General features: G+C 38.6%; 1 protein-coding gene across 7 annotated transcripts in view; it reads left to right on the forward strand.

The window, feature by feature from the left end:
• The window catches only part of UIMC1 (ubiquitin interaction motif containing 1), a 95,699-nt gene that overhangs the window by 60,617 nt on the left and 14,924 nt on the right, over positions 1–20,158 (forward strand). For all 7 annotated transcript variants that reach the window (XM_032465015.1, XM_032465014.1, XM_032465017.1 and 4 more), the window contains 2 exons: positions 1,324–1,424; positions 5,391–5,553. In XM_032465015.1, the coding sequence (XP_032320906.1) occupies positions 1,324–1,424; positions 5,391–5,553 (264 nt within the window). The remainder of the gene's footprint in view (positions 1–1,323; positions 1,425–5,390; positions 5,554–20,158) is intronic.

The raw sequence follows: 20,158 nt of genomic DNA on the forward strand, positions 1-20,158 counted from the left end.
CATTCTTGGATGACTGAGAAGATACCTCAGTATCTTTCAGCTACATTATTTGCTGAGCATTGGCCACTCATTGTATTTGGGAAGCACAGAAATACCAGTTAGATATATAGTGCATATAGTGTAGATAACAGGTAACTTACTGGATTGTGTTCACAGATAAATTTCTTTTCCAGATTTATTGTCCTTCTTTGAAATATAGTTACTGTTCTTATATTAAGTGAAAGGTTTCTAGACCAGAGGTTGGCAGACTTTTTCTGTAAAAGACGAGATGGTAAGTATCTTAGGCTTTGTGGACCATACAGTCTGTGGAAACTACTCAGCTCTGCTATTTTAACTCAAAAGCAACCACAGACTGTATAAAGAATGAATGTGGTTCTGTTCCAATGAAACTTTATTTTCAAAAACAGGCAACTAGCTGGATTTGGCCCATGAACTATAGTTTGCTGATACCTGAACTAGACTGTGAGGGATCCCATCTTACATCTCCATATTGCTAGTAGCCTGTACAGTGTCTGGAACTTCTTCCATAAATATTTGCTGCATTAATTTTGAATGAGTAGATGGTGCTTAAAGAATAATTAAAGAAAGGCCTATTTTTGTTGAGCATGTATTTTTATTAATGCTTTCAATTTTTGTCTTCTCTAATCATCACTTTAACCTCAGAATTAGCATTGACAGTGTTTTGTTTTCTATCAGAATAAATATACTTTAAAACTAGAACCATGCTGGAAAGAAGCCAAGTGGATTAACTGATGAATGAATAAACAAATTGTGATATATCTTAACAGTGGAATACTACTCAGCAGTAAAAAGGAATGAACTACTGATATATCTAATAACATGGATGCTTCTCAAACACATTATACTAAGTGAAAGAAATCAGACACAAAGATGACACAGTGTACTATTTCATTTTCATTTATATGACATTCTAGGAAAGGCAAAACTTTGGGAACATAAAGTAGATTGGTCATTGCAGGGAGCCTAAGTGGGAGGGAGAATTAATTGTGGGGGGTATATGAGAACTTTTGGGGATGCAAGAAATGTTTTTTATTTTGACTGTGGTGATTGTTACGTGGTATAATTGATACCATGTATAGATTGTACACATTTGTCAAAACTCACCATACTGTAAATTGAAAATTGGTGAACTCTGTTGCATAAAAATTATGCTTCAGTAAAGCTTTAAGAAGAAAGAAGCTAGATCTATATTCCCACTGCAGTATTCTCATACCCTAAGTTTTAGGGGAGATAGGTATTTGTTTTTTAAATTATGAAAATACAAAAGGAAACTTAATGAAGTTTTAATTTTTTAAATTACAGAAACACAGCTAAGTTCCCCTGAAACTTTTGACCTTGAAAAAGAAGACTTTCCAGGCAGCAGAGAGACCCCAGGTGAAGTAAGAATAATGGCAGATAAGGAGGTGAATATTATTTATAACCTTCCTCAGTGTTTTCTTTCTACTGGTAGTCCTCTCTCTGATGCAATATTGACCTTGGATGAAAAGATGTAGGTGACAGAGGCTTAGGCTTCTTTTTGATGCTGCTGTTCACTGATATTTGTGGATGCTCTAAATAGTCTTAGAAATTTCCATTAAAAGAAGTTAGAGATACTGTTGTTTTTAAGTTGTTGAGCAATCACTTGTTGTAAGTCACCTATTAGAAAGATAGAATCTGGGCATTTTATGTGCACAGTGATAGTATCATAATGGGTTTGGACTTTTGCCCTTGGAATTTGTGTATAGGGTCATTTGTTCTAAAATTTGTTTATTGGAAGTCGGAAGGTTGTGCAAGGAGCTTGAGCATTGGAATTAGAAGACATGGCTTTGAAATCCCAACCCCACCAATTAACTTTGTGATCTTGGGCAAATTAATTAATTGTTTTATACATTTATTTGGCAAATATTATAATTTGTATACTGTGTGCCGGTCATTGTTTTAGAGTCTTAAGATATAAGATAAATAAGAAAAAAACCAATCCCTGCCCTCAAAGGGAAACATAAACAGGTAGTTATAATGTGATCTGACAGATGTAATGTTAAAGAGATGCCTGGAGCATTGAGGGAGCATAGGAAAGGAATTTCAGTTTTCTGAATTTCAGTTCTTTATATCTAAAATAGAGACAAAAATAGCTTGTTTTGCTGGGTTTCTCTGAAGATTAAATTAGAGAATATAAAACACATAGGAGGAATTTGGCACAAGTAGAAGAATGCACGTGGAATTGCTTTGTAATATGTTGTGGCTGTTCAGTGATGTTAACTTACTAATGACAGAGAGTTGCTTGACAGTGTTTGAGGAATTGGGAATACCCTTGCCAGAATTGTAGTTTTTCTTGATTTGATTTCCTGCCATGGTCAGTTTCCTTTGGAAATAATGTTTTTGGAATATCTTGCCTAAGAGTTTCTCTTAGTTGGAGTCTCAGATATTCTGTACTCAGAAGAGTTAATAGCCCTTATTCGGAATGAAATACAGTTGACCCTTGAACAACAGGAGGGTTAGGGGTTCTGACTCTGTGCAGTTGAAAATCCTCATATAACTTATAGCAAGCCCTGTGGTTCCTCTCTATCTGCGGTTCCACGTCCTCGGATTCAGCCAGCCGCAGATCATTTAGTACTGTAGTCATTACTATTGAAAAACATTTATGTGTAAGTGGACCTGCACAGTTGTAGTCAGTTTTATCAGTTGATTTTTAAGTAACTGTGTTGAGAGTTGTACGATAAGAGGGGAACAAGCTAAATGCTTTTCTAAACTGCACATAAACCAGGTTGCAGACTGGTGGCGGAGTTGGTGATTGTAGGACATACTTTTATTTTCATTAGATCCATTTCTTGAGATGAGGTTTCTTTTCAGGCCAGAAGGTAAAGGCCAGCTTTTAAGGGATCATGATTTGGTGTCCAGGTATCTCTTTTGAGAAATACTTGTATAGTATTTTAAAAGAAGTAGAAGTAACTCTGCAGAGACCCAATCCCTAACTGCATAGTCCTCATAAAAGCTACTTTGCTTGTATTTTTTCCTTTGTAGTTAATATTTAAATAGACCTTTTTTTATGGTGCTGGGAAAAAAAACTTAGTTAATATAGAAATGTTCAGAAACCTGGGTTGCCTATGAATGTGATTGGAAGTGGTCTTGTATTCACAATAAAACAATAATAGACAGACTGCTCCCTCTTGAATACTACGTTATTAGTTGAAGGTATCTTCTTTGCATTTTATAGAGTAACTCAAGACTACTTGCAAATTACAGGATATATTGATTTTTTTCCCCCTCTGCTCAAATGGCTTTACATTCACAAGACAACTTTTCCTTGTAAAATTTATGAACAGAGGAACCTGGGTTTGTGAGAAGGTCAGTGACAAAGCTTGGATTAAAAAATACCTAGAACTCCCAGACCCACTTGATTTTCCCCACATTCTGGAGAAGATTAATAGAAGCTGAGAGTCTCCGAATATCTGAAGAGTCAGCCTCCAGAAGCAAAGTGGAGTATTGCCACCACATGGTGGAATACTGAGAATTTTGATGCCACATAGGCCTGGGTTTCAGGCTAGACTGTCCATTTACTCACTTTGTGATCAGCAGGTTACTTTGCCTTTCCAAGCCTCAATTTCCTTTTCTGTAACGCTGGAGCTAGTGTTACCTCTGCCAGTTGGGTCCTTGTGAGGGATGTATATAGAAAATGCTTGGCCAAGCCTGGCATAGTATAGGAACTCAGCCATTCTTAGTTCCTTTCTCATCTTTCTTTTTTTTTCCATTTCTTTTTAAGTAAAAGGCAGGCATGTGTTGAAAACAACATTTTCGGCAGTTGAAGAAATTGTTTTACTTGGTATTTATTTAGATGGCCTGTTTCCCTCTCTGCTGGATTACATTCACAGGCAGTAAATTTTAGGGATGGCCTAAACTTAGAAACCAAAAGAAAAATAAACAAACAAAAGAAACACCCCAGTTGGCTCTGAGTTCATATTATCTACCAACTGCAGTTTTGGTCCTATTCTGTTCTTGTGCCAGAGGAGGGTTTATTTTTTCCTGTAGTAAGGCATAATGACAGCCAGGTGCTCCTTGCTCTTAAATGGAAGCGGTGGCTATGCAGGACAGCTTCGCATTGATTGGGTAGGACATGCTGTCCTTTGAAGCAAGTGTTAGGCGGTAGTGCTGCAGTGCTCATGCATGCTGTTGAATTAATCACTGCAGAATTCTCGGCTTCAACCTGTAGAGGTAAAATAAAACTGCCTCTGAGAGGCACTGGCAAGTGTAGGAAAAATGATGACTACAAAACACTGAGAAAGGGAGTGAGAGAGAGAGAGTCTAAGAATGGCTTTGTCAGAATTGTCTTAATGGTTTTTTTTAGGCCTTCTTAAATATTTGAGTCTTATTTGTGTTTCCTCTTTCAACAGAAAAATGACAAATAAAACACAAGAGGTGGTTTGTCTCAGTGGTGTAAGCTGAGGACTTTGTTACTGAGTTCTAGTTGTGTTGCTTTTGTTTAGGGGTCTTTTTTGCCCCCCTAACTCCTGAGGTCTGAAATCACTTACAGTGACCACAGTTCTTTTTGTATGTGTCGTGGAATTCGTTTTTTCTTCCAGTTGTATTGTGATATAATTGACACCAGCAATGTATAAGTTTAAGATGTGCAGCATAATGATTTGACTTACATATATCATGAAATGATTATCACAGTAAGTTTAGTGAACATCTGTAATCTCATATGATACAAAATTAAAGAAAAAGAAAAAAATTTTTCCTTGTGATGAGAACTCCTAGAATTTACTCTCTTAATGACTTTCTAATATATAACATACAGCAGTGTTAATTATATTTATCATTTGTACATTATACCTCTAGTACTTATTTATCTTACAACTGGGAGCTTGTACCTTTTGAATGCCTTCACAGTTCTTTTGTGAGATTGAAAAAATGTCCTTAAGATGCTGTTAATGTACAGACTGAAACACAGCAGACACAGCATACGGACCCAACGAAGATAGTGCCTTGCAACGTGATAGAGACGAATGCTGTCAGGTTTTGGAGCCAGATAATTCTTGGTTTGAATTTCAGCTTTGCCACTTATCCTGTAACTTTGGGCAAGTTGCTTTGCTGTTTTGGACAATGCTTTTCTCATGTAAAAAGAATGTGTTAATTAATACCTTTGTAAGATTACCATAAGGTTTAAATGAGTATTACAGACAGAGTGCTTATTAGCACATAGTAAGCAGGCTCTGAATAGGTGTTAACTTTATTAGTGTATATCCAAATCTGCTGTCCTGAATTTGGCAAACTGATTGGTATCATCTCTGAAAGTAAGTGAAATAATGGGATGGAGTCTTTTCCAGTGTTTTGGAGGGAAAAGATATCTTATAAACTAAAGCTGTTACATTGCTGTTTGTCATGATCTTCAGGGTCTTCAGGTTGATTACAAGGAAGATGCTGAGAAGGAGATACCTACTTCTGCCTTCTCATCCAGTACCCGCATATCCTGCCCACTTTGTGACCAAGGCTTCCCACCCACAAAGATCGAGCGACATGCCATGTACTGCAACGGGCTGATGGGTCAAGATACAGGTAAAGCCAGACTTTGACTGCCTGATGGTTTTGTAATCCTATTCAGTACAGTGCAACAGACAGCTCTTCTTCAAAGTTAAAGTTGTTGGGTTTTTTAGTCTACCTGATTCTCTAGTGCTTTTCATGGTCTTTATTACTTTTGGTGGGTATGCTGTTTTGTTGTACATAACCTCAGGAGAAGGGGAAGGGAAAAATCTTTCATCTTTTTGTGTTTCAAACTTACTCTTTGCTTTAGGCAGGCCAGAGATCAATGTGATGCCAAGGACCTTGCGTCTCAACTTACATATTCAGATATGGAAACTCCTATGGAACTTGAGGAACTAAGTTCTAGAGTTGCCCATTTTTCATTCAAAATAAGTCTGTTATTTGTGTGTGTGTGAAAATTCTACCTAAAGACGGTTAACAGGTGAAAAATATCCCTAATTTCCATTCATATCCTACATGTCTCTGCTGTATCACCCTGGAGCTATTGGTTATCTCTCAGAGAGTGCACCAAAGGCTTTGGTTTTGGTGGAGTGTGAGATACTGGCCAAGAGAATCTGCTTGTTTATCACAGCCCTTGAAATACCATCCCTGATCTTGCCTTTCTGTCTATGACTTTAAACTCTAAATATAAAATAACCAGCACAACTCACTGTGGTCTTACATGCTGGACGTGATCATACGTTAGATGTTTGGAAGTGTGACAGCCTTTTTCTCAGTGCTACTTGGTTCCCATAATTTAGAGATATTTAATCCGAAATTGTATAATTGTGAGGAAGGTTTCCAAGAAAGAAAGACACGTGTTATTTAATTTTTCTGAAGTAACATTCTTCTTACTAATTAAATAAGTACCTAAACTTATAATTTAAGTACATTTGTTGATTTTTCTGATTCTAAAGTATTACATGTTCCTTATAGTAAGAATAATAATAATGGCTTACATTTACTGAATACTTAAAATGAGTCAGGCACTATTTACATAAATCTGACCATGCCACATATGTATAATTTTTCAAGTCACCTTTTTTTATTCAGTAGTAAGTTTAGATCTTTCTATTTGTAGATATATTTTTTTACATACTTGAGATCTGACTGTATGTAAAATTCTGTTTTGCTTTTTCTACTTAGAGCATGAAAATTTCCCTCATATCACTAAAAGTTATGTGTAAAAATATTTTAATGCCTATATCATTCTGTAATCGAAATTGCCTTCATTTACTTAATGGTTGTGTGTTTATTTTAGAATGCTTCAAGTTGCCATGTTATACTTAGATGACACTGAGCTTTTTATGCCTAAAATGGTTGCTGTATTTTAGGGTTATTTTCTGAGGATATATTTAGTTTGGGTGGTAGTTTAAAAACATAGGCCTGGAGTCCATTCAGTCTGAGATTGAGGTCTACCTCTGCCACCTGTGTTAGTTTCCAGTCTTCCCTTTATGCATCTGTCACACAGTAGTACCTTATTTGGTTTTTGCAAGGTTAAATGAGATATTTTAAGTAAAGTGCTTAGTGCAGTGCCTAGCACATAGTAAGTACTTAACATTCAGCTGCCGTTATCATTCCCAGTAGTGGAATTACTAGGTCAAAGATTTTTGTCATCATTTTTAAGGGTTTTTATGAATAGCATTGTAGTCTTTCAAATATAATGCAAGTTGAAGACCTAAATCTGGTCAACTCCTTTAACAGAAGAGCACTGTAGGACTAGGATTCTAAATACAGTTTTACTTTGACATAGCTCTTCAGTTTGATTTTTAGTGAAGAATTCCAGTAACTGAAAAAATTCTGGGGCTGGGCATTAGGTAACCAATGAAAGGAGAGACTATTCTGTCTATCTCACCAAACATGCATACCCAGCTGATAGTAGTTACTTAGCACTGAGGTCCAAAAATAAGTGAGTTTGAGAAGCTGAATCCCCTTGACTTCCTGGACCTCCTTCCAGTAAGAATTAAAAGAGAAGGAGAAGTATAGAGTAGCCCCTGTTGAATCTCCTAGGCTGAACTCTGTGCCTCAACTGGAAGCTTTGGTATTCACTTCTGTCAGACGTCTTCTAGCTGTATGATGTTTGCTCTTAAGTTTGTTCTTCCTTACTGGGGTGTGATGGGGCAACTCACAGCCCCACATAACTTGATTCAGGCTTGTTTCTGAGTTTTCTCAAACCACATGCAGACTTATATCATCAGAACTGGGTTGTTCTTATTCTTGTTGAGAAGCTGACACCATCAAGTGGGCAAAGTAAACTGAAACTTGCACTGCTGTCCATTCAGGAAGAGCCTTTCAAGTTCTCTTAATTCATTGGGCCAAGGGTCAGTGATCCTGTCTAATGCTGCTCAGTTGGATTTACACTCTGGGTCTTGAGGATTCCTTCAGACATTATAGACGTGTGTTTTCTGGTATTTTGGAAGCCCTTATTTTTTGGCACTGTCTTGTAGCTCTGATCCAAGTGTCTCAGACCTGCATCCAAAGATGTCTGCTGAATCTGGAATGACAGTCACACTTTCTTTTATAAGGAAATTTGTTTTTTAAATTAGTTTGGAAGTATGAGAAAGATAAGTCTAGAATACTGCAAACTTCTTTTCAACACCAACTTGTCTACCTAGAAACAAATTTGATTCCTTTCTGCCACCTATTGCCTACCCACTTAACTTTAATTCATCCAAATACTAATGGGACACTTTTTTTTAATGGTGCTGGACCTTGTGTGGGTTACTAAAGAAGTTTAAGACAAGGTTTCTGCCATTAAGAAGCTTGCAGTCTCATTGGGGAGATAAGCATTAACCTAAGAAATTAATTGCAGGATGACACAAAGTGAATGGTTGTGTACCCAAATGAATGTCCCTGACCACTTAATTGTAATAGGAAAAAGGAGAGCTGCAGTGGGCAGGGATAATGTCCCCAGAGAGGGCACACTTAGCCTAGGCTGGATAGGTTTGGATAAACCCAAGGAAAGTAGGGGGCCCTTTATCCTTCTATGGATTGGATAAGATAGGAAGCAAGGGAAACAGCCACTAAACAACAGCCTCCTCTGTTTTTGTGGGGGAGGGCAGGTAATTGGGTTTATTTATTTTATTAATAGAGGTCCTGGGGATTGAACCCAGGACCTCATGCATGCTGGGCAGCACTCTACCACCGAGCTGTGCCCTCCCCCCTTAATCTTCTTAGTAGTGTTAGCTTGCTAATCTAAATGGCCCTTTCTGGTGACATTTTAGCCCTGTGAGAGAATTTGGAAGAGGGAGTCCTCTCTGGAGCTGTCCCACTCCTTGCTTACTCCTCTGCTTTCCTGGGAAAAGAGCCTGGAGCTCTAGGTGGAGTACGGAAGTAGTCAGAGGAATTCTGTGAAGCACCTACTAGTGTGGCTGGCATATAGCAGGTCTTCAGTAAATCTGCAGTATTTGGTTTCTTCACCAGCTTCTCTGCCCCATCTTCCTTACCAGAGACAGCAGTGATTGTTCTGGTTCCTCTCAGCTTTATGACTGAAGACAGAAGGCAGTCCTCAGCCTAATTTTTTAATCTTTGGTGAAAGGAAGCCTCTCCTACAATGGAGGGGAAAGAGTTACTTATATAACCCAGGCTGGGAGACCATTAGCCCAATGCCTAAGGGGATGGAATTCTGAGAGAAGTCTTCCCTCCTAAAGCTACGTGTCTTGCTTTCCCCTCCTTCCTGTTTTTCCCTGAATCTGATCCTAGACATGCTTGGTTTGCCTGTGTAAAAGAAAGACTAATTAGAGTCATTTACATGAAGTGTCTACCATTTATGCCTAGTTACTGTGCAGCACAATAACAATTATGCATATCATTAAATATGTGTCTTATTAACTTTGCCATAAGTTTTATTTGATTATAATACTACACTCTGGTTAAGTTGGCTCAGTCTGTTCAGTTTGTTGCTCAGTGACATGATTATCTATTCACAGGTATGGAAAAATTAGAGGGAGTATACTTTAAAGGCATTGTTTGAAGGGAGAGGTTTACTAAATCTAGACTGTGACAAAAGCAGGTTGCCTTTGCATTTGCTTTCCGGAACATGTCTTTGAGACCATTTTTATTTAAACACCTAGGAAGAATGAAGGTCTTCATTTACTCATCCAGTAAGTATTTATTAAATGCCTACTCTATTGCCAGGTACAGTGAACAGAATATACAAAGTCCATGTTCTCAGGAAGCTTATATTCCAGTAGTGGGATACTACAATAAACAACTAAACATATAATATGTCAAATGTTGATAAGTATTTTAGAAAACAAAAAGAAATCAGAGGAAGCAGGGAATAGGGAGTACTGAGGTCAGGAGGTGGCAATTTAAAATACGTGGTATGAAAGGTCTCATTGAGAAGGTGACATGTGAGCAGAGACCTAAAGGAAGTGAGGGAATAAGCTGAGAGAACTTCAAGTGGAGAAGAAAGAGTGTTAATAGGCAGAGGAACAGTCAATGCAAAGACCCTGAGGTGTGAACAGGCTTGGTGTGTATGGGGAATGACAAGGAAGCCATTGTGGCTGGGGTAGAGTAAGTGAAGGAGAGATTAACAATGAGACCAGAGAAGTAACAGGGGAGGGGGACAGGTGGACTGATTACCTGGGGCTGGCTCTTAGGCCATAGTGAGACTTCAGCTTTTAAAGGAGGAAACATTGGAGGGATTTGAGCATAAAGAATGAATTAATATTTGGGTAAAGGATCACTGTGGCTGCTGTGTGAATTGATTGTTGGGTTGGGAGACAAGGGTGGAAGCTGGGAAATGCCTTCAGCTTTCGTACCTCTGCTATGATCTACTTCTCACTAACTTTTTCTTAGCACTTTGACTCTCATGCCTTTTCGTGCCTTCCATCTTTCCCTTAGCTCTACCTGGCTGGCGGCTCATCCTTCATGTATTAGCACACAGAAATACAGACCTCAGAAAGACTACACACGCAAGAATATTCAACAATAACCACAGCTGCCATTTACTGAAAATCTAAAACAATCTAGACACAGTGCTAGGCACTTTATAAATTCTCATGATAATCCTAATTATGTCAGTCAACATTTTATTTTTGGTAATATGATAGAGTGGGAGAAACATGGGCTTTGGAACTAAGTAGATCTGAACTTAACTTTCAGCCTAATGCTTGTCAGCTGTAATATTTGACAGTAATATTTGACAAATTATCTTACTCTCTGAGGATCAGGTGCCTCATTTGCAAAATTAGTCTGACATAATTAGGATTATCATGAGAATTTATAAAGTGCCTAGCACTGTGTCTAGATTGTTTTAGATTTTCAGTAAATGGCAGCTGTGGTTATTGTTGAATATTCTTGCGTGTGTAGTCTTTCTGAGGTCTGTATTTCTGTGTGCTAATACATGAAGGATGAGCCGCCAGCCAGGTAGAGCTAAGGGAAAGATGGAAGGCACGAAAAGGCATGAGAGTCAAAGTGCTAAGAAAAAGTTAGTGAGAAGTAGATCATAGCAGAGGTACGAAAGCTGAAGGCATTAACTGTATACACTTTGGGCCTAGATACAGGGGTGTGGATTCTGCCAGGAGTGGATTTTCTCTCCATGGATGTTTCCTGAAAAAATAATGGCGGGTAAGTGGGTGGGTGGAGGTAAGAGTTCTTGATAGAGATTTGCCTGAGAGCTGTCAGAGAAGGACTGAGACCTAGAAAAATAGGCTTGACTTGGGTGAGTCAGCCAAAAATCCTAAGACCTGAACATCTCTAAGTGAAACGTTTCTTAAATTAGACAGAGTTGACTTTTTTCCTGTTTCATGTATCTGTTTTTGCCTACCTGAATATAATTTATACCCCATTCAGTCTTCTCACTTGTATTAATGTGGCTTTTGTGTGGTACCCAGGAGGATTAGATTGAGTATATCACTACTGACACCTAACTACTGAGGTGTTAACAATTGGCAAAGTAGCATAGGCTTAGTAGAAATAACATGGATTATGGCCACAGACTGACCTGTGGGGAGATACACAAATCCAAACAAAGTGAGATTACAGTGCAGTTGGGTAGATAAGACATACACGTGAATAACTGTAATACAAGTCAGAACTACTAAGGGGCATAAAGAAAATCCTGTGGTGTTTCAGAGGAAATGTGATTAGATTTAGAGGGAATGGCACTAATGTAAAAGAACAGTCGGCAAAAATCACATAAATAGAAAAACATGAGGGGTATACAAGAAACAGCATGAGATTCAGTGTGGTTATAGTATGGGCGTTAATGAAAGTAAATAGTAGGCAGTTGGAGAATGACAAACATAATGAGTTATATGGGTTAATATAGGGCAAAGTTTTTTTCAGCCTGTGAAAGAATTGCTTATGTGTTTACCCCAGTGTAGTATATAGGACTGTTTGGAGTGCAAGTGTCAAAATATAATTCAAGTACTCTTAAGCAAAAAAGAGAAGTTAGTTTGCACAAAAATTGGGAAGCCTGGGATACGCTTCAGGCAGAGCCAGATCTTGGAGCTCAGATGATGTCTCTCTCCATCTTTTGAGTCTACTTGTCTCTATTCAACAGATGTGCTTTTTTTAAGGGGCAAGCAAAATGTCTGCCAGTAGCCATAGATTTTTAGCCTTTAATGGAAAGAAGGAATTCTTTCTCCTGAGACCATAAGTTAGTCTAGTGAAAGATTCTGATTGGTTTTATTTGTGTCCACCCCTGCTTTAGCCAAGCGGGTGGATACATATCATTTATTAATACAGAACAAGTAATGGAAAACCCTATTTAGTATCTGTAAGAAAATTCTGTCAATCACAATAAAAGAGAACACCGTTAATAATGGGTTTAACATGTAGGGTTCTTTTTCTCACGTAACAAAATCTTTTCTCTTTTGGCTCTACAGTTCTTGACTTGTAGCTTCTTTACTTATGGTTTCAAGATGGCTATTATATCTCTAGACCTCAAATCTGTGTTCCAGGCAGGCAGGAGAAAGGCTTAAAGGGGATGACTGCAGATTGTGACTACTGTAATCTAATAACTCATTCCTGTAATCTCATGGAATTGAATTTATTCCAAATTGTGGTAGAATTAGGTCAGTTATAAATTTAGCATTTGTTCATGTCCTTTATGTGTGTTTATATGTCATTATGTGTATAAGATTATATTGTCTCTGAAGTCATTGATTAATTTGCTTTGTACAATAATTCAACTTAAAAATTTTCATGTCCTGCTACTAGTGAAGTATTGTGTTAGGTTCTAGGGGTACTCACAAGGTGATAAGGCAGTGATACAGAGCTGAATGGGACCTCACATTTATATTAAGGGAATTTACAGTCCAGCAAGGCAAACAGACTTGGGCATGACTAAGGATGATTCGGATCAGTTTGAAGTGCTAAAATAGAGAGGCAGTAAGCACTCACAGAGGTAGAAGGGATTTTTTTCCTTGTTGTTTATGTTTTTATTTGTTTTAGATATTTTACTCTTAATTTGATTGAGTACAGGATTATTTCTGATTGGTGAGAAAAAGGACAGATCCTTAAGTGTTCCTCTAGTATCAGGTATGGGTTTTTTACCCTTTTCCCCCCTCTGTTGAAGACATGCATCTAAAATAGCAACAAGACTTGTATAAATTGTCTGAATCTCTCATTTTTCCTTTAAACTGGATTACAAAAAGTGGTATTACTGGATTATATGTATACAGTTTTAAGATTGCTTTCTGAAAAAGTTATACTCATTTAAAATTTCACTAGTAGCATATGAAAGTGTTCCTTTCATCATACCATTACAAATACTGACGAATATATATTTTTAAATCATGGCATATTTGATAGATAATCGGTAACTTTTCATTATATTTTATATTTCTTTGATTAGTAAAGTTGAATTTTTTTCTTTTTTTAAAAAAAAATCCAGTTTGTATTTCTTCTTTGAAGAATTGCTTCATTTCTGAACTTGCCCAAGTATCTCTTGGGTTCTTTGTTTTTTTCGTATCAGTTCGTATAAATTCTTTATAAATGATTTGCCCTTTGCTTCAAAGGTGCTTTCCAGTTTTTTTCTACCCATCCATGAGTTCTCACCAAGTTTCCAAATGTATGTAGCCTGGCATGGCAACCTCCTTGTTGTGTTTAAACACTGTCAAAGCTTTTATTTCTTAAAGCAGAAGCAGTGCTGATCCTGCAGAAGGATCTAATCAGTGTGAAAAGAAGTGGCGCTGATATGGGGAAATGAGTACTGGAATCCACGCAGAATTGGAGAGGGGAGGAGGAAGGGTGGGCAGCACGGAGAAAGGGTAAAGAATTCATTGCTGTTGATAATGGGAGGAGGAAGCTAAGAGGTAGGAGGAGGTGGTTGCCTGACACAGTAGTCAGCAGGAGCTAGATGCCCAAAGTGAAATATCTAAAGTAGGTTCTTCTTTAATAGGCTTGACCCCAAAACTGTTTGGTGTTTCTGTAGAGGCCACCATTGTATTTTGAGTGCCTACTGACAAAGAAATACATCATAACTCTTAGCCGCTGTGGATGAACTTAGACCAAGTACCTCCACTCCAGACTTGTTATGTCCTACTGCATGTAACTCTCTCTCCTTGTATTAATAATGTGGCAGAATTATATGGTCCTCTCCCCTCCCCTCTACCTCCCATCATCTCAGTTGTCTTCTGATAATTTTTGTTCAACCTTTCTGTGGAACATTTAATTATATCAACTCCACTATGATGCATTAGTAAGGCCACTGTATGATGTGGCATGTGAAATGGCAGTCTGACTGCAATCCATGTCTTCTTAAGTTCTCAGTGTCTTCACTCTTCTTATTTTGTTCCTCTTGACCTTGACTTTGTCTTTGTTTCAGTTACCCCTACTCATTGTGCCTTGCCGCTAAAGGGCCAGGCCTCGGGATTTCTTATAGCAGTTTTTTCCCTACTATATGTGCTTATTCCTTCCTTGAAAAATAAAATAGCTCTTATTAACACCTGAGTTAATACCCATAGCATTATGTGTTGAAGGAATATTAACAGCTAAAAACCACTTTAGAGAAGTTCTCTCACCTCATGATCTAGTCACACGTTTTAATTCAGGCATCTAGAGCATTTTAAGAAAGAAGAAAGTTCAACGAATTAATGTTAGATCAGTCATTTTCATTATAACTATTACAGAGCCACAGCCAGGACTATAATTATCTTAGAGGATAAGTGTTATTGTTATCTCCATTTTACCCATGAGGAATCTGGTATCTGAGACGTTTAATACTTGTCCAACATCAGATAGTTAATAAGCAGCAGAGCCAGGGCCCAAGCCCAAGTCTGCCTGACTCCAGAGCTAGCATTTTTCATTGCTGTATTTTATCTCCTTTCCCATGTGTAGAGGTGGGGACGAACACAAGGGAAAGTATGAGGAGACCATAGAAGCCTCAGTCAGTTTTAGGAAGGCAGAGTATTAGAATCTTTCACCCCTGAATGTGTACATGAAGTCTGATCTCATCAGAATTGATCTTGTCAGATTTTCAATTACCTAAAAGAAACAGTTTGATTGATCCAGACTGTTTCCTGGTGAACAGAGTTGATGTGACATAAGTCATCTGTGTGAAAACATGTGTGAAGTCAAAATATCAGATGAACTATCAGAATTACTTCTGGTGGTAGCTGTGGAGATCTTTAACATGTTCTGTTCTGGACTATAATTTCTGGAAACTTCTAGTTTTATTTGAGGCTTGATTAGATTCAGCTTAGATTTTTTTTTTTACAAGAATACTTCATGGGTGGTATTATATGCTTCATATTACATCAGACTGTGAGACACATACTGTCTGGTTATCTTTCTTTTGTGATGTTAAGATTGATAAGTGGGATCAGCCTAATCCATCCATTTAGAGAGCCCAGCTTTCAGCTAATGGTCATTGATGATGATTGCTCAGATCTGTTATTTCATTGAGGGTGTCTCTTGATATTTAAACAATTTTTAAATTATAAAAGTGGTATATACTCATTGAAACAAAATTGTTAACACAGAAAAATAATAATCCCCAAATAATCACCCCCAAATCCAGTTTCCCCCCAGAATGACGGTTAATATTTTAGTTTATTTCCTTTCAGTCTTAATTTTGAATCCCTGCATAGTATTTCATCCTGTATTTGAACACTGGGTTGTTTAACTTTTTTCGTTGTTAAAATAATGCTTTGATAAAATATCTTTGTCTTATAATCGTGTCTAAATTCAGGTGATTTCCTCAGAGTAGATTCCCAAAATTTAATTCATGGGTCAGAAAATATTAATTATTTAAAAATTCTAGACATAAAATTTCAAACTGCTTAAATAAAAATTCTAGCTTTTAAAGAAAAAGATTGTGCTATAAATATTATACACAAGAACTAGTGAGAACTAGACAAGTGACTGTTTCCTTAAGACCTCTAAATTATTCATTACTTCATAGATTGAGGAGTTTTGTACATAAAAATATAATGGTTGTAGGCCCTTTATTTCTGTATCCTAAGTAAGGATTGTTAATTTAAAGATTTTTCTCAGTATTGATTCTTTGCTTTAAGTCTCAAGGTGGTGGAGGCACTGCCAAGAATATTTTTATATGAGTACTTTTGTCTTTGTCTGGAAAAGTGTTGAGGAAGCCATGCTGTCACTTCAGATGCAGGGGTTAACTACAGCAGCACTGAAGACTAAGGTCAGGAGCTCAACATGCAAGTGTACCTTCTTGAGAAAGCAAACTTACCTCTGTAAACTTGAAAGGAAATTACTACAACTTGAGTAGGGTAGGGACAGGGGGCTTCTGTGGCTTCTCTACGACAAAGAGGGCAGTTTGGTATTATGGTGCTGGCTTTGGAGTCTGATAGATTTGGAATCATATCTTATTCCAGGTATTTACAGGATTGAGGACTCTGAGCCTTTATTTGTTCATCTGTAAATTGGACCCAGTGATGCCTGCCTTTTTAGGGTTGTTTATACTTAGGAAGTATCAGCATAATCTATTAGGATTTTTTAGTTAGAAGCTATCACTAGTAGAATAACATTATCAAGTCTTGTACCTGAGAGAACAAGAATTTATTTATTGAATAGAATGAGGCAGAGAGGATCTTTTTATTTCATGAGTTATTTCAAATCAAGCTCTAGAGACATTTTCATCATAAAAATATTCTTTTTTGTTGTTCTTAAAGCCAAGAAAACACTCCACCAAACTTGTGAATAAGAAATTACCTTGCCAAATTGATTCATTAAATATATATATTTTTAAACTTTTATTAAGTAATAGTCATTTTACAATGTTATGTCAAATTCTAGTGTAGAGCACAATTTTTCAGTTATATATGAACATATATATATTCAGTCACATTTCTTTTTTCACTATGAGCTACCACAAGATCTTGTTTATATTTCCCTGTGCTATACAGTATAATCTTGTTTATCTATTCTGCATTTTAAAATCCCAGTCTGTCCCTTCCCACCCACCGCCCCCGTGGCAACCACAAGTTTGTATTCTATGTCTGTGAGTCTGTTTCTGTTTTGTATTTATGTTTTGTTTTGTTTTTGGATTCCTCATATGAGTGATCTCATATGGTATTTTTCTTTCTCTTTCTGGCTTACTTCACTTAGAATGACATTCTCCAGGAACATCCATGTTGCTGCTAATGGCGGTATATTGTCAGTTTTTAGGGCTGAGTAGTATTCCATTGTATAAATATACCATGTCTTCTTTACTCAGTCATCTGTTGATGGACATTTAAGCTGTTTCCATGTCTTGGCTATGGTAAATAGTGCTGCTATGAACATTGGGGTGCAGGTGTCATTTTGAAGTAGGGTCCCTTCTGGATATATGCCCAGGAGCGGGATTCCTGGGTCATATGGTAAGTCTATTCCTAGTCTTTTGAGGAGTCTCCATACTGTTTTCCACAATGGCTTTCCTTGCTTCCCTCTCCCACTCTTAATGATTTAGATGTCTTCTTTTACAATTTTGTGTTTATTCTTTTTGTAATTCATGGCAGTTATCTCCTTTCCAGTTATGAGTTTCTCATTTTTGTAGCATCCTGCTTTTCTATTTATAGTAGACCTGTCAATATTTCTTTTAGCATGGGTTTAGCGTTGCTAAACTCTTTTAGTTTTTGCTTGCCTGTGAAGTTCTTTATCTCTCCTTCTATTCTAAAGGATAGCCTTGCTGGATAGAGTATCCTAGGCTGCATCTTTTTTTCATTCAGGACTTTGAATATATCTTGCCACTCCCTTCTGGCCTGTAGTGTTTGTGTAGAGAAATCAGTTGAGATCCTTATGGGGGTTCCCTTGTAACTCACTCTGTTTTTCTCTTGCTGCCTTTAGGATCATTTCTTTATCCTTGGCTCTGGCCATCTTGATTATAATATGTCTTGGTGTGGGTCTGTTTGGGTTCTTCCTGTTTGGGACCCTCTGAGCCTCCTGTACTTGGATATCTGATTTCTTTAGGTTTGGGAAGTTTTCAGTCATGATTTCTTCAAAGACCTTTTCAGTTCCCTTTGTTCTTTCTTCCCCTTCTGGAACCCCTATTATGTGTAGATTGGCACGCTTTATATTATCTCATAGGTCCCATATTGTTTTCATTGTTTTTTATTTATTTATTTATTTATTTTTCATCTGTTCTGGTTGGGTGCTTTCTGTTGTCCTGTCTTCTAGGTCACTTACTTGTTCCTCTGCATTATCTAACCTGCTTTGTACAGCCTTTAGATCAGATCTCATGTCAGCAAATGAGTTTACTAATTCTACTTGGTTCTTCTTTATAGCTTCTATTTCATTTTTGACATTTTATATCTCTAAACCCTATTTCTTTTAGTTCCTTCAGTACTTTGCTCACTCCTTTTTTGAAATCTTGATCTAGTAGGCCATCAATGTCTATTTCTTTGATCGTGCTTTCAGGGGATTTCTCTTGATCTTTTAATTGGGAGTGGTTCCTCTGCTTCTTCATAGTGCTCGTATCTCTCTGGCACTGGGGCTTAAGGAGTATCAGTTATCTAGTTCTGGAGACGCTGTGCTCTTAATGATTTTATTGAGAGGTCTTTGTGTCTTCACCCTGTTTTGCAAACTCAGCTTGCTGTTTCCAGAGGCCCTCTGTTGGCGCCCTCTTCTGTGCTGCTCCTAGTGGCTGTCGGCTAGCAGATCGCGCCCCCTCCCAACACTGGGTCAGGTGCTGCGTTCCTGCCAGGAAAGCGGGTTGCCGCCCGCCCTTTCCCAGCGCCGGTTGCTCCGCTGCTCTGTGCAGCTGCCCACTCCACCCGAAGGTGGGTTCAGGGAAGACCACTGAACGGCCCTGCCTCTGCTCCGTGCCAAATCTCAGCTCCTTGTTTATCTTGGCTGCGCAAGTTCTCTGAGGGGCCAGGGCAGGAAGATCTTATCTGCCTTCAGCTGTAAACAAGTCTCAGTCATGTCTAGGAGGTTGCGGAGCCCCTGGGTGCCGATTCAGGTCTTGGCCCCACCCCCGCTTGGGTGCTGTGCACAGGAGGAGATGGCGGCTGTGGCTGAGTCCCTCATCTCTTCTTGCGAGAAGTGCTAGTAATGGTGGCGCAGGTCTGAGGAGACAAAGGCTATGGCGCCCCTCCCCCCAGGGCACACCAGCCATGTTGCTTTGCTTTTTTTTTTGCAATTTATGGGGGACCGAGGTTGTTCTGCTCCGTATCCCCTCCCAGCCACGGCACACAGCACCCTGCAGTCCCCCCGGGGCTGCCTCAGTGCAGCCACCCCAGTCCTCTGCCCGGCTCGGGCCGCCTGCCCCAGCCCCAGCTGCCGGCTTGCGTCTCCGGCTGGGTGTTGCGGGGACCCTTTGTGCCCATTTAACTCAGTTCTGTCGGTCAAGGGGTGCTCGGGGCAGATTTGAGCCTCGGAGTTTCCCCCTCCGTCCCTACTGGCCTCTCCGTTGGAGAGGGGAGACCCAGAGAATGAGCGCTTGTCCTCTTTAGCCACTCCCTCCCTGTGGGATCAGTCCCGCACTGTTTTGCTTTTTCTTCTTTCTTTTTTCCTTTTTTCCTACCAGATTTTTGGCATCTTTGTCTTTCGAAGAGGGCAATGTTCTGTCGGCAGTTCCGCAGGTGCTCTGGTTGTCTTAGTGGGTCCGTAGATGTGAGTTTTGGTGTATTTGTGGGAGACGGTGAGCTACAAGCGTCCTTCTACTACGGCATCTTGCTTCTCTCCACCCATTAAATATACATGTATATTGAGCGTCAATTTTATGCCAGGAATGTAGAATACTGATGTGATTAAGAGGTAGTCTGCTGGGGGAAGTAAATAGGTAAAGCAATAATTAGAATGTTGTGTGAGAAATGCTGTGATAGATATGAACATAGGGTCCTGTTCACGTGTAGAGATTGTTGCCTTCTTGGGTCAGAGAAGGCTTCCTAGGTACTGCCAACTGGTAATGCTGGGCCTGAGTTATTCTTGGAGCAGTATGGAAAATTGACTAGAGAGATTGAAATTAGAAACAACAAGACAACTAATGAAGCAGTGTCATGAGAGTGGACAGATTTTAGAATCTTTTCTTGAGAGAATCAGTCAAACTTTGTGACTGAGGGTCAAGATGATCCAAGGCATCTCTCACTTAGGTTTCTGACTAAGCCTACTGTAGGATGCTCAACTTTAGAGAGTCCCTGAGTAATTCAGAAGACTGTGTTGTTTATCATGTTGTTATTTAGGCTCCTTTACTGATGGCCCCCAGTCGATACTTATTTAGCACCTACTGTGACCCAGATACTGT

The sequence above is a fragment of the Camelus ferus genome, chromosome 22 (genome assembly GCF_009834535.1).
Source record: "Camelus ferus isolate YT-003-E chromosome 22, BCGSAC_Cfer_1.0, whole genome shotgun sequence".
In the NCBI taxonomy this organism is placed as follows: domain Eukaryota; kingdom Metazoa; phylum Chordata; class Mammalia; order Artiodactyla; family Camelidae; genus Camelus; species Camelus ferus.